Raw genomic sequence first — 14,289 nt, 5'->3', positions numbered from 1 at the left:
CCGTGAGCAAGCATTTAGTGGTTCCAGATGGTAAACAGGCAATACTCCTACACCTTCCTCCAAGGCCCTGGACACCACCATGGACTCCATTCTTAGGTTAGTGCCCCCTGCAACTGTGGGTGTCCTGAAGCAACAGAGCCATCACCACCTGGGTCATTCCCAGCCCTACTCTCTGTTACTGGCTGACAGTGGATTTTTGGCTTATCTGCAGGTGCCTATCCACAGTTCCCCTGAAGACATGGGCATCACTTTCCTGGGTGCTGCATGCCATCCCACATTGCGGGAGAAGGACACCAGATGTACACTGCCTCACAGTTGCACTGCCAAGGGGACAGGACTGTGCTAACCCCATGTTAACACATCTAACACAATGGTGCCATGGAGGCCATGGACATAACAAAATGTTGGCACCAATTATCTTGTTACAATTTATCTAGCCCATGTTGGCGTCTGGTGGTATGGGTAAGGCAGCCAAGCAGTGGCACAATCAAACAGTGACCGGAGCATCGCAGTGAGGTCAGTACATACAGCTCACGGACAGCACGGCATTATGAATTGGACTAACAACCCAGCTACTGAAATCCCAGAGTGGAGGGCTCTCTTCTTCATTCTGTTATGATTCATTCACGTTCTCAGTTGAGTCTGCTCTTGGCACACTTGTTGCTTGTTGGGTCTTGGTCTAGCTCATTAAAGTGATTTGGTTATCCGAAATTTTCCTGTAACATGACATTTCAAAAGCTTGTATTATCTTTTTCCTGAACTTCTTATTGTCCACATTTCACTTCCATAAAAAGCTACACTCCATACACAAACCTTCAGAAAAGATTTCCTAACATTTAAATTCTTCTTGGATATTAACACATTCCTCTTGCACAAAAATGCTTTTCTTGCTACTGCCAGTTTTTATTTCATCCATCAATAGCAAAGCTCGCTATGCCTTTTAGTTTCCCCCTTCCTATTCTAATTCCCTTAGCATTGCCTGACTTAATTCAATTTCACTCTATTATCCTTGTTTTACTTTTGATTATGTCCATCTTACAATCTGTTTTCAAGATGCTATCCATCCCATTCAACTATCCAATCTGTTTAATTGTTGTTAGAAATTCTTTGCATTACCTGACAGAATTACAAGTCACTGGTGAACTGTAAAGTATTTATTTCTTCTCAATGAGCTTTTCACAGCACTCACTTTAATTGACAGAGGCACTGACCACTGTTGTACAATTTTCCAATGATAACCAATTGTCAGTTACAAAATGTCTACTAATGTGTACCAAATACTTGTTTACCTTCAAAGAACGAAGAACATCAAACAGAGGGGATTGGCCTGACAGCTCATCATGCACTACACCATCTCCTGCAGTGTAGCATCCCTGCAAAAAAGAAAGAAATGTTACATACCTATGATATCAGTGAACTGGTTTCATATTGTATAAAATTTGAACTAACCAAACATCTTATAGTGTGGCCTTTCTCTGTTGATGGTGAATATCTCCCACGAACTTTTCTGCCATTCACGTCCGCTCCTTCAGCAATTACTTTGTTAGTTAACTGTAAAATACAAGAAACTCAGACTTAGATTCAGTATTTATTTGAATCTGAATCAAATATTGAATTTGCTAAAACAGTTTTTTTTTCAATTAAAAAACACTGCAATGACATAAATATTTTACCATTTGACTGGACACAGTATCATTATAGATTGTAATGTAATTGGACAGGTAAAAATCTACTCACCAAGTGGCAGCAGGAGAACACGCATATAAAAACTATTACATATGCAAGCTATCAGAGCCAATGGCTCCTTCTTCTGACTGAAGGTTGTCCCCTTCAACCTTTCTGCCAGAAGAAGGAGCCACTGGCTCCAATAACTTGCATGCATAGTAACTCTCATACAAGAGTTCTTCTGCTGCTGCTTGATGCTTAGTGAGTAGATTTTTTATCTATCCAATCACATTATATTTTCAAAAATTCATTATTTTCATTACAGATTGTGAACACAAAATGGTTCGACTGGAAGGTAAGGCTAACAAATCCACAATTAACTGATTCTTATGGCATTATACATTTTCTTTCATTAGTACAGTGATGGATACAAAAGTAACACTTCATACAGGTGTTAAGATGCTGACCTCATGTTAAGGATGAGTGGGATTCCAGTATCCACCAGACCACAGGATTTTAACTTTTAAACTACTTCAAGCAAATGTAAAGATTGATCCTCCAGTCAGACTATGGCCATTTCCTTCTGAAATTAAGCCAGTACTTCATATCCAATTAATTAACTATCAAACAATGGAAAATCAAGTATGGAACATAACAATATTATGAAAAAGATAGTTGCTTCTCATCAAATAGCAGAGATGTTGAGTCATAGATAGTCACAACAAATAAACTGTCAATCAGATTTTATGCTCTAACCTTCCTCCCTTCTTTTTCTGCAGGAATTACAGGGAAATACACATACCATATTTTCTAACAAAATGCTGTCTGCTTCATGTAAGGTTAAACAAGGCATATAACACATCATAGAAACCTCACCAAGATCAAATTAAATTCAGAGTGACATTTCCATGTGAAATTCAAAGACCATGGAAAGAACAAAGATAATCACTCACAGTTTTGTAGTTAGTTTCCCTACTAGAATAACTTCATGTACAAGCACACTAACTGATAACATATTTAGACCAGACCATATAGGTGATACAAGTACCAGGCAAGCCCTGAATGGTCACTCTGACCATGATGGACAAAAACACATGTAAATTAAAGTGAGCCCCACTGTAAAGCAGCTGAGGTAATTAATGATGAAACTATCCAGTCTTTTAAATCACATCTCTGAGACTCACACTGGAGATCTATGTGTAATTTAGATAAAGACAATTCCATGTACAATCTTTTCACAAATGGAGCGTCACTGATATTTGAAAGCAACTTCCTAAAAATGATATACAGGGTGTCCCAGCTATCTTGTCCACCCAAAATATCTCTGGAACAATAACCGCTATCGGAAAACAACTTTCACCAGTATCAATGTAGGGCTGGGGCCCATGAATGTACATATTTGGAAACATTCTAAAACGAAAGCATATGTGATTTTTAACACAAACTTATGTTTTTTTAAATGGACCTCCTACATTTTTTCTTCAGCAATCCATAGCATGACAAAGCACATACACAGTGGCGTTGATTGCATTGCAATATTCTCATTACATCCCGAGATATTAAGACGCGAAGTTGATGCTTGAAACACCTGACATGCACTGCTAGCGCCCGTCCTGAGGCTCAGGAGTGAACCCCATGCTGCCCGTAATCGCGATGTGACTGACATGTGTAATCACACTTCCATACTTATCAAGAGGCCCGAAACGAATAATACGGTCTGCTGCCATCCTGCATTAACATCGTACATTCCAGCAGGTATTTATCACATAGGCTAGGGGTGATGCGGTTCTGTAACATATCTGTGTACCGCAATGTTAGTCACAAAGTTAACTTGGCTTATCGTTAATCCATTACTAAAAAGGTAATGCCATTCAACGTTAAAACTTTACTTTACTGTAGGTCTAGCGCAAGTGACAGTTAATCATTCACTCGTAATAGTAAAATTCATGTTGATGGTTTTAGTGAAACGAGCAAGTGGACTAAAAGTTTTACCGTTGTTTAGGTAAAAATGTTTTGATTTGGGAAGTTCAGGTAGGACATAGAAGATGAATGTAAACATGTTTAACAAATTAGTTTTATTATCACATAATTATCAATGTTATGTTTATCTAATGCATTAAATGTCAAATTGTTGCAAACAAATGTTTCTTAACATCACTGGGTAAAATGGCCCTTTGTAGAAACTTCCACTGTGATACCAGCACTACATACTAAACATAGCGTTCACATCTCATGCTCAAACTGATGCCCATTGGCTTGCATACATAGGGTCACTCTGCGGATGAAGGATGCCCTACTTCGTGCTACTGTTTCCTCTTTGATGGCTGTACAAGCATCAATAATGCGTTGCTTCATGTCCTCTGGTGTTGTTGGTTCATGTTGGTAAACAGCATCCTTCACTGCTCCCCAAAGAAAATAATCCAGTGGTGTAAGGTCCGGAGATCGGGCAGGCCACCTAACTGGGTCACCTCGTCCAATCCACCTACCAGGGAACTTGTGGTTCAGAAATCATCGTGCTCGTAAGGCGTTATGCGCAGGGCATCCGTCATGCTGATACCATATGACCATTCTCCGGTTCAGAGGTACGGTGTCCAAGAGAACAGGAAGATTGTGTCGTATAAATCTGGAGTAATGTCTGCCATTTTGGATGCCATTTATAAAGAAAGGTCCGATAATGGTATTTCCAATAATCCCACACCAAACATTAACTTTCCACGGCCGTTGATGCTCTACCTGACGGAGCCATTTTGGATTGTCTGCGGACCAATAATGCATATTCCTCATATTGACAATTCCTTTGTTGGAGAATGATGCCTCGTCGGTAAAGAGAACATCTGCAAAAAAATTTGGATTAGTCAGAAGTTTTTGCTGAGCCCACCGACAAAATGTTACCCTATTGCGGAAGTCATTTCCATGAAGATCCTGGTGTTAATGAACATGGTAAGGATGAAATTTATGACGTTTAAGAATATGCTGTGCACTTGATTGCGACACACCAACTTCACGTTCAATTTCGTGTGCTGATTTGAGGATTCACAGCTATGGTAGCGAGCACAGCAACTTCAGCACGTTCGTCTGTGCGTGTTCTAGGACGATGTCGAGGTCTTGGATTTAAGCTTCCCATTTCACGTAGACGAGATGTGAGACGACCAAACATCCGGCGCGAAGGCGATGGCTTGTCAGGGAATCGTCTTCTGTACAGTCATTCTGCCTGAACAGCATTTCATCCACCTACAACAGGGTACAGTACAGGTATGTAGAGTAGGGTAGAAAACAGACATATTAACTTAATATTCATAATGTTCGCTAACAGTATTATCAACAAACAAGCAATCTCATAACGTATTTCCCGTCAACGTACATTCTCCATAGATCAGCAGTATTTCTACCATATCTTCATGTGTGTACATTATACTGTACAGTATAAGTTCCACAACACAACGTTTATTCACAATGTGTACTACCTCCGTGCCGTCACTAGATTACTCTGATGCACAACTACACTGGCAAGCGGTGTACTGCACGCCAAAGCAACAACAAATGGGATGCTCGGAGGGTGGTGGAGTACAGGAGTTTGCATGGGTCGCAAATCATAAACAAGGCGAAGTGGTAACTGTGGCAGTAGTGGGAACTACATTGGACACTTGACTAGGTAGAGCCAGGCCCTGCACGACAGGCACAATGGGTCATATAATGCATTAGATAAACCTTATTTTGGGTGTGCAGGATAAATAAGACAACCTGACGGGTGTACACCGATCGGTACTGGTTCATATTGTGCACGTAGATGCGTAAAACGTGCAAGAGGGAAACCATCATGTGCTTATGAGAGTTGATGGCAGCAGACTGTATTATTCGTTTCGGACCTCTTGATAAGTATGGAGGTGTGATAACACATGTCAATCACATCGCGATTATGGGCAGCATGGGGTTCATGCCTGAGCCTCAGGACGTGCGCTAGCAGCGCATGTCGGGTGTTTGAAGCGTCAACTTCGCGTCTCAATATCTCGGGATGTAATGGGAATATTGCAATGCAATCAACGCCATTGTGTATGTGCTTTGTCATGCTATGGATTGCTGAAGAAAAAATGTAGGAGGTCCATTTAAAAAAACATAAGTTTGTGTTAAAAAACACATATGCTTTCGTTTTAGAATGTTTCCAAACATGTACATTCATGGGCCCCAGCCCTACATTGATACCGGTGAAAGTCGTTTTCCAATAGCTGTTATTGTTCCAGAGATATTTTGGGTGGACAAGATAGATGGGACACCCTGTATATGACCCAAACCAAAAAACTCACCAAAAGGCCCTAGATAACCAATGGTATTAAGATTTCGTGGAAAAGGAAGCGAGCACTGTACATCACCTCTAAAAATTAAGAAAATCCAATCCACTTAAATCACTGTAAAAAAATCACTAAGTATACAGTTATTCAGAAGTGTAACAAAATCAAAACTGTATGGGAAGTGATAAGGAGTGAGAGTGGTGCAAAGTGCCCCAGTTGGACCCAAAACATTGTTCGCAACAATGAAAGTAGCCAAGTACAAAATCAAATGATTGTGACAAGGCTTTTTAATAAACACTTTTTAAGTTTTGGTGAGAAAACAGGACCCAATGGCTCCTTAGAAAAGGCCATAAAAATACTGAAAGACCATTTCCCAAATTCTTTAGAGGAGATAGGTATAGCCCCTACGACAATACAGGAAGAAAGAAAAATCATAATTTCTTTAAGAAGTAAAAACACAACTTCTGTCAACAATATTTCTAGTAAACTGCTAAAAGCCTGTAGCAGGCAGTTCAGCAACTCCTAGCTCATACATTCAATGCCTCTCTCCACAAGGTATCTACCCTGACAGGATGAATTATGATAGTGTAGAGCCTCTCCACAAAAGAGGCCTCGAAAAATCATTGCATCCAGGATAGTAAATCACAGAAAAACTTAGCAATAATTGGTAAAAACCAGTTTGGATTCGTAGAAGGTAGCTCCATAACTGAAGCTATATTTTCATTTACCAATAATGTTTTGGAATGCATTGACAAGAAGACATTGCCAGCTGGCATATTTTGCAACCTATCTATGGCCTTCAACTGTGTTGAACACAGGATACATAGAGAGAAAGCACACCACTATGGAATCACAGGACAAATAGACTGCTGGCTCCAAGGCTATCTTCAGGGCAGACAATATAAAATACTTTTAGGTGGTAAAACACACTGGTAGGAGAGGAAGAATCCGAATGGGGTAGAGTACATTACGGAGTTTCAAAACATTCTGTTCTTGGTCCTCCACTATTTATCACAAGCAACTTGACAATGTTTGCAGATGACACAAGTATTATGATAGACAATAAAACATATACGAGTTAAGTGCCAATCAATTACTTGCAGTTGTTCTGAACTGGTTCACAGTAAATTCTCTATCAATAAACCTCAGCAAAACCAATTACATTCATATCCATTCTGATCACAAAAGCCCACAGGAGATAAACAATGCACATGAAAGCCAGAAGACACAGCGAGCAAATTGTTCAGAATTCTTAGACATCCATATAAATAACAGGCGTAACTGGGAGCACCACATCCACCAAACCCTGAAAAGGTTTAGATCAGCAACATTTGGCAACTGGAGAATTGCCAAATATGGAGACATCAGAGTTCCAAAATCTGTCTACTCTGGCGACTTCAATTCCCTTATGTGTTATGGAATAATCATCTTGGGCAATTCACCAATGTCAAAAAATGTCTTTGGAAGTCAGAAAAAGGTTGTCCAAATTTTTGTGTGGTGTGCCTCCAATGATCTCATGTTGTAATCTTTTTAAGCAAACAGGGACACTAACCACTGCGTTGCAAAATCTCTTTTCAGCCATGACTTTCATGCTACAAATTTCCTCTTAGTATGAAATGAATGAGTTATACAGTCATCATTACACAAGAAGGAAATGTAGCATACACAGTGACCTGAAAAATTTGTCTCTGGAGAAAAACTGTGTAAAATACAAGTACAAAAATCTTCAGCACACTTCCAAGTAATATAGGATGTTTATGAAGTAATAATATACTATTTAGGAGTAAGCTAGAGGAGTTCTTGATTGGAAAAAAAAAGTACATAAGATTATTTCCCATGTATTTTTGTGTATTCCTGTTTTAGTGTGTCTTGCTGCTTTAATTACATTAATTTGTGTTCTTTAAGTTGTTTAGATAATAACTGAAGAATGTATCTTAAACTCCATTGGTGAGCGTAATTAGAACTTATTGATTGCGTTTTTTATTGTCATTTTCTAATTTGTACATTTAATCTTTGTTTGTGGTTCTTAATGATATGAATACAACAATGAATTAAATGTTTGGCTCATTCCACATCCATGCATTACCACAGAAAAATGTATCTATTGAATATGTACTGATATAAATAAAATGACTAACAAGGGCACGTCACAACGTCAGGATCATGAATTTACTTCTAAGTTTGCTCTTTTAGTAGACTGAGAAAACAATATATGTGCAAGTAGTAAGGTGCACTACTCTGGCAATTCCAAAAAAATCACAAGAGAAGTTTTACACACCTATTATGTAATTGATGTATCTGCATGAAGCTACCAGTTGTGAGAAGTTGTTGGGGTCAAATTGTTAGTGTTCGTGCTTTGCAAGAGGGTCATGGATGCAGCGATGGTTTGAATCCTGTTTATGAGGTTATAGTGAACTTCATGTGTTGCTGGACTATTTACTATTTATAATTAAATTTTCAGGGATGAGGGACAGACTTGAAAGCACAAGTCAAACCTTGATAAATCATGATGAAAATGACATTATTCACAATCAGTAATATGTTACGTTGCAATGTGCCAGACCACAAGAGTAATGTACAATTACTCATCAGATGTGCTCTCCACATCACACATTTCAGGATGGTATTTGTCATACAGACATGGAAAACAAAAATCAAAAATTGAAACTTCGTGCAACAACACTTTTTTTTCCTCCTCTCAAATGTCATACAAACTAAGATGACCAGTGATGAAAAAAAAGATTAATAATTAAGTTCCAATGGGAGTTGAAATGTCGCCTCATACAGGGTTGTCTTATGAAGCTCGAATGCTAATCACTTGGCCATCACGAACTATAGCGTCAGCACCTACTCAAAGATACATAAGCCACATAACAGACACATAAGACTCTTCTTGCGATTTTCTCAGAATTGCCAGAGTAGTGCACACCTTACTACTTGCACACAATGTTGTTTTAATGGCCTACTAAAGGTTTACAAAGTTCGAAGTAAGTCTGTGATCCCAAAGTTGTTGTCTCCACTTGTAACTAAAATAAAACAGTACAGTTGAGTTGCTGAATAGTCGAATTTGATAAGAATGTGGTACCAATGAGATCACCCTTGTACAGATAAGGTAAGTTGTGAGCAGAACAAATGGAACACAATGAGCAGGAGACATGAGTTTTGGAGAGGGGCAGGGGGGAACCAAGGTAAGCAACTTCCAGTATTATATTAAAAGCCTTATAAGAGAAACATGTAACATATTACCTATTATTGTGCAAGCACTACTCTTACTCTGGGTCAAATTAAATTATCCACTTACATGGAAATTCTCCTGGCATGGATTTTTAATACAGATGACAGTTTCTAAACTGTTACCTTTAAATTTAGCATTTGCTACTATGATTGGTGCACTCACCAATCTTCTAACATTGTTGTTGTTGTGGTCTTCAGTCCTGAGACTGGTTTGATGCAGCTCTCCATGCTACTCTATCCTGTGCAAGCTTTTTCATCTCCCAGTACTTACTGCAACCTACATCCTTCTGAATCTGCATAGTGTATTCATCTCTTGGTCTCCCTCTACAATTTTTACCCTCCACGCTGCCCTCCAATACTAAATTGGTGATCCCTTGATGCCTCAGAACATGTCCTACCAACAAATCCCTTCTTCTTGTCAAGTTGTGCCACAAGCTCCTCTTCTCCCCAATCCTATTCAATACGTCCTCATTAGTTATGTGATCTACCCATCTAATCTTCAGCATTCTTCTGTAGCACCACATTTCAAAAGCTTCTATTCTCTTCTTGTCCAAACTATTTATCGTCCATGTTTCACTTCCATACATGGCTACACTCCATACAAATACTTTCAGAAATGACTTCCTGTGACTTAAATCTATACTCGATGTTAACAAATTTCTCTTCTTCAGAAACGTTTTCCTTGCCATTGCCAGTCTACATTTTATATCCTCTCTACTTCGACCATCATCAGTTATTTTGCTCCCCAAATAGCAAAACTCCTTTACTACTTTAAGTGTCTCATTTCCTAATCTAATTCCCTCAGCATCACCCGACTTAATTAGACTACATTCCATTATCCTTGTTTTGCTTTTGTTGATGTTCATCTTATATCCTCCTTTCAAGACACTGTCCATTCTGCTCTTCCAAGTCCTTTGCTGTCTCTGACAGAATTACAATGTCATCGGCGAACCTCAAAGTTTTTATTTCTTCTCCATGAATTTTAATACTTACTCCGAATTTTTCTTTTGTTTCCTTTACTGCTTGCTCAATATACAGATTGAACAACATTATGAGGGTAGAATATGTTCTGTAACATAGGTAGTAATATTTCTATGGTAAAACAAAAGTGTACCTCTCGGTATCATCGCTACTGAGCTTGTGGAAACACGGCATTAGGCTTGTTAAATACGAGGGCTATCCACAAAGTACATTACGTTTTCGTTTGTGTCCGTTAGGGGCGGGGCCAGCGCGGCCATCTTGGTGTCATGGCATTCTGCCGCTCAGTCGGCATCCTGCCGTGCTAGTGAGAGGTTCGTGCTGTACTCCGTTGAGTTACTGTGACAGTTTGAAATGTCAGCGTTAATTGAAAATGCCGCGAAGTGTTAAGTGCGTGCTGTAATAAGGTTTCTGACTGCAAAAAACTGTACACTGATAGAAATCTATCGACAGCTTTGTGAAGTGTATGGGGACAACATAATCACTGAAGGTGGAGTGCGTCAATGGGTCATAAAATTTAAAAATGGCCGAACTAACATTCACGGTGAAGAGCGAAGTGGAAGACCCCGGCATAGTGACTGCCGAACTTGTCGAAGAAGTCAATGCTGCGGTCTGTGAAAACCGTAATTTCACAATAACGAAACTCTCTATGAGTTTTCCACAAATTTCACGAAGATTGTTGCATGAAATCATTACCGACAAGCTCAGTTACCACAAGTTTTGTGCAAGATGGATACCAAAAATCTTGACAGAGATTCACAAAAATCAGCGAATGGCTGCAGCGTTAACGTTTTTGGACGCTTATGAGAAAGATGGCGACTCATTACTCGATCGCATCGTTACTGGTGACGAAACATGGGTTAAGCATGTGAACTGCAAGACAAAATTGCAGTCAATGCAGTGGGGACACACAAATTCCCCCCAAAAACCCAAGAAATGCATGCAGACAATGACGGCAAGGAAGGTGATGGCGACTGTCTTTTGGGACAGAAAAGGTGTGATTATTGTGGATTTCCTGGAAAGAGGCACTACAATAAACCATCAAAGGTATTGCCAAACTCTGCACAACCTCAGAAGAGCAATACAAAACAAGCGCAGGGGAAAGTTGGGCTCAAAGATCTTGCCGATTCACGACAACGCCCGGGCCCACACGGCAAATGCCACTCGTGAAGTTCTCGAATCTTTTGAGTGGGAGTTGTTTCCTCATCCGCCATACAGTCCCGACCTGGCACCGAGCGACTTCCACTTATTCCCAGCAATGAAGAACTGGTTGGCTATGCAGCGTTTTGATGACAACGCACAGCTTCAAGAAGAGGTAACCACGTGGTTGAAGGCGCAGGCGGCCGAATTTTACGATGAAGGAAATTCCAAGCTCGTCCATCGCTACGATAAGTGCCTTAATTTAAATGGCTACTATGTAGAAAAGTAGTACTTAAGAGTGGCTTTCATCTGTATATAATAAAAAAAAATTCCAATACTTTATTTATTTTTAATTCCAAAACGTAATGTACTTTGTGGATAGCCCGTGTATAATGACAAGCAATCACTTTATTAGTACATACTGATACAAGGACATAATTCACTAATAATCACAATGGCATGAGGAAACAGACTGAGTCAAGGGTGGTATCACTGTGCTTCACAGCAGTTTAGGCAGCCTCTCAATAGTCAATCTGCCATCAACAGTCACCACAGAGCCACCCCTCTCCCACCTCCTTTCCCTTACCCTCTCCCCATCTAGCAGTGTGGAGCATGAGGAAGGAAACATAGCACTGGCACTGTAACTGACAGGGTGGAGTGGTGGCCAGTTGGCACTGGTGAGGAGGCGTGCAAGACTGTGCAACCAGTCATGTTGTGGCAGGCGCTTGAGGTAGACACAACTGGACCATTTCTCAAAGCTGAAGGCAGTGTGAAATCACAGATTTTGAGACCTTATAGTCCCGTAGTCTGTGAGGAGTCTGCAGAGGTCAGCCCACTCAAGAGAGAGGGATCATCAGGTCCCACACTACAGGGGGAGGGTGTGTGATGAGCTGACCGTTGTTGTCAACAGAAGCCATGATGATGTCCTCAACAGCATTGTGTGGAAGCTGGGAGGAGCGAAGAAGAGTGATGTGGGCAGCTAGGGAATCATCGTGCATATGTAGAGGAATCTGGAGAAGAAAGAGGGTGCCATCTTGGAGTTGGATAAAGAGATCCTCAACAGAAAATGCAGATATGTTGACAATGAAAATGGCAACACTGGGAGAGGGGTCAGGTGATGACAGTATAGAGATCACACAGGGAGAGGTAGGGAGAAATCACATTGAGCATTGGCATCAGAAGATACACAGGAAGAAGTGAACATGGAAGACCATTGTCAGTGCACACAGAGGGAGGCATGTTTGTGGATGACATCTCAGAATCAGATATTGACATAGTGTCCTTGTCAAGAGCCCAAAGGGTTAACTCAGTTAAGCAACACGGTCTGTTGTTTCCCATTGTGGCAAATGTCTAAAGCGTTAGTCACGCACCAAAGCACTCTATGCAGGCTGGAGTAAGGAGGTTGTAATGCTGCCCAGACCAAAGTTCTAATGCTACCAGGACCATGTCATCTCAGAGCATAACAAACACACAGCATCCTAGGTCTCATGGTGCAGTGTGACCACACAGAGGTGGAGTGCAGATGTTGGCAATGTCCAAGTGGAAGCACACAACTAAGGTGGGAGCTTGGGAGGAGAGGGGAACTTCAAGTCTTCGACATGCCAAATACGATTTCAGCTAAGGAAGAATTTAGGTCACTTTTAAAGGCTGGGCTGTGAGGGTGTCAAGTAACACCAAGGAAAAGCCTGTGACCAGGTGCTTGAGTGACACATGGCACCTGCTTTAAGTGTGCAGTGCCAACACTCGACCCATAGAGGTATCACACAGCACTGGATGTGAACAGCTGGAAAGACAGCAGGATTCCACCATAAATGCAGAGGAAGTTTCTTGTTGTAGATTTTGAATGTCTGAGTCGTCCGCCCCAGTAGCTGAGTGGTCAGCGTGACGGATTGCCGTCCTCTGGGCCCGGGTTCGATTCCCGGCTGGGTCGGAGATTTTCTCCACTCAGGGACTGGGTGTTGTGTTGTGTTCATCATCATTTCATCCCCATCCGGCGTGCAGGTCGCCCAATGTGGCGCCGAATGTAATGAGACCTGCGATATGGCGGCCGGACCTGCCCCGCGAGGGGCCTCCCGGCCAATGACGCCAAACGCTCATCATCATCAATGTCTGAGTCATCTATCTACAGGTGTGCTTGTTCATCCAAGTCCAAGGGAGAAGAAATGACATGCACACACGACTTGTAAACAGTGACAATGTTATCAGCCACCCTGATATACCGGATGACTGTGGTGTACTGACTAATGAGAGCTACATGATGGAAACATCAGCCTCATAGATCATGGGGAGTTCCCAGTTGAATGCTGACTACTAGCATTGAGAAGGGGATAGTTTCTTCAAGAAAAAATGGAGACGTTGGGTAGTAACACCAATCTGTTGCTGAAGGAGGGTGCCAAATGATGATTCACTCGAATTGGTGATGATAGAGGTGCAAGCACCAGTGAGTGGGTGTGCGAGTGTAACGGTGTTCATGAGGGTAGTCTTGAGAGAATCAAACACGTGGGTCATGTCATGGACCACTGCACTTTCTGTGGCCCAGTAGTGTTCTTGCTTCGCAAGGCATCTGTAACGGGCCTGGAGTAAAACAGTGTGAGGTATATGGTGTCAGAAAAAATTACCATTCTGAGACACTGTTGCTGATCATGGTAGTTCTCTGATAATGACAAGTCATTGATAAACGGATTCCCTCAGTGGTGATGGTTCGAGTCCTCCCTCAGGCGTGGGTGTGTGTGTTTGTCCTTAGGATAATTTTGGTTAAGTAGTGTGAAAGCTTAGGAACTGATGACTTTAGCAGTTAAGTCCCATAAGATTTCACACATTTTTTGTCAGTGGTGATGGGATGATCGAGTCAGGTAACACTAGTACGGTGCAGTCGTGATTTGTCTGGGCTACTCTCCACACCATCATTGGCGAGTGCTTTAAGGACCTGTGTTAAGTGTTGGTGGCAGTGGAGTAGATGAGAATGTCATTGTAATATGCATAGTAA

At 41.1% G+C, this 14,289-nt stretch overlaps 1 protein-coding gene across 1 annotated transcript in view; it reads right to left on the bottom strand.

Annotated features, from left to right (window-relative positions):
• LOC126419408 (serine/threonine-protein phosphatase 6 regulatory ankyrin repeat subunit C-like) overlaps positions 1-14,289 on the bottom strand; it is a 372,581-nt gene that overhangs the window by 216,429 nt on the left and 141,863 nt on the right. The window contains exons 8-9 of the mRNA XM_050086600.1: positions 1,450-1,551; positions 1,290-1,373 (exon numbers count right to left, since the gene is read on the bottom strand). Of these exons, the coding sequence (XP_049942557.1) occupies positions 1,290-1,373; positions 1,450-1,551 (186 nt within the window). The remainder of the gene's footprint in view (positions 1-1,289; positions 1,374-1,449; positions 1,552-14,289) is intronic.

The sequence above is a fragment of the Schistocerca serialis genome, chromosome 1 (genome assembly GCF_023864345.2).
Source record: "Schistocerca serialis cubense isolate TAMUIC-IGC-003099 chromosome 1, iqSchSeri2.2, whole genome shotgun sequence".
NCBI lineage: Eukaryota > Metazoa > Arthropoda > Insecta > Orthoptera > Acrididae > Schistocerca > Schistocerca serialis.
The sequence above is the reverse complement of the archived record's forward strand: the minus strand, read 5'-3'. Positions and strand labels throughout refer to the sequence as shown.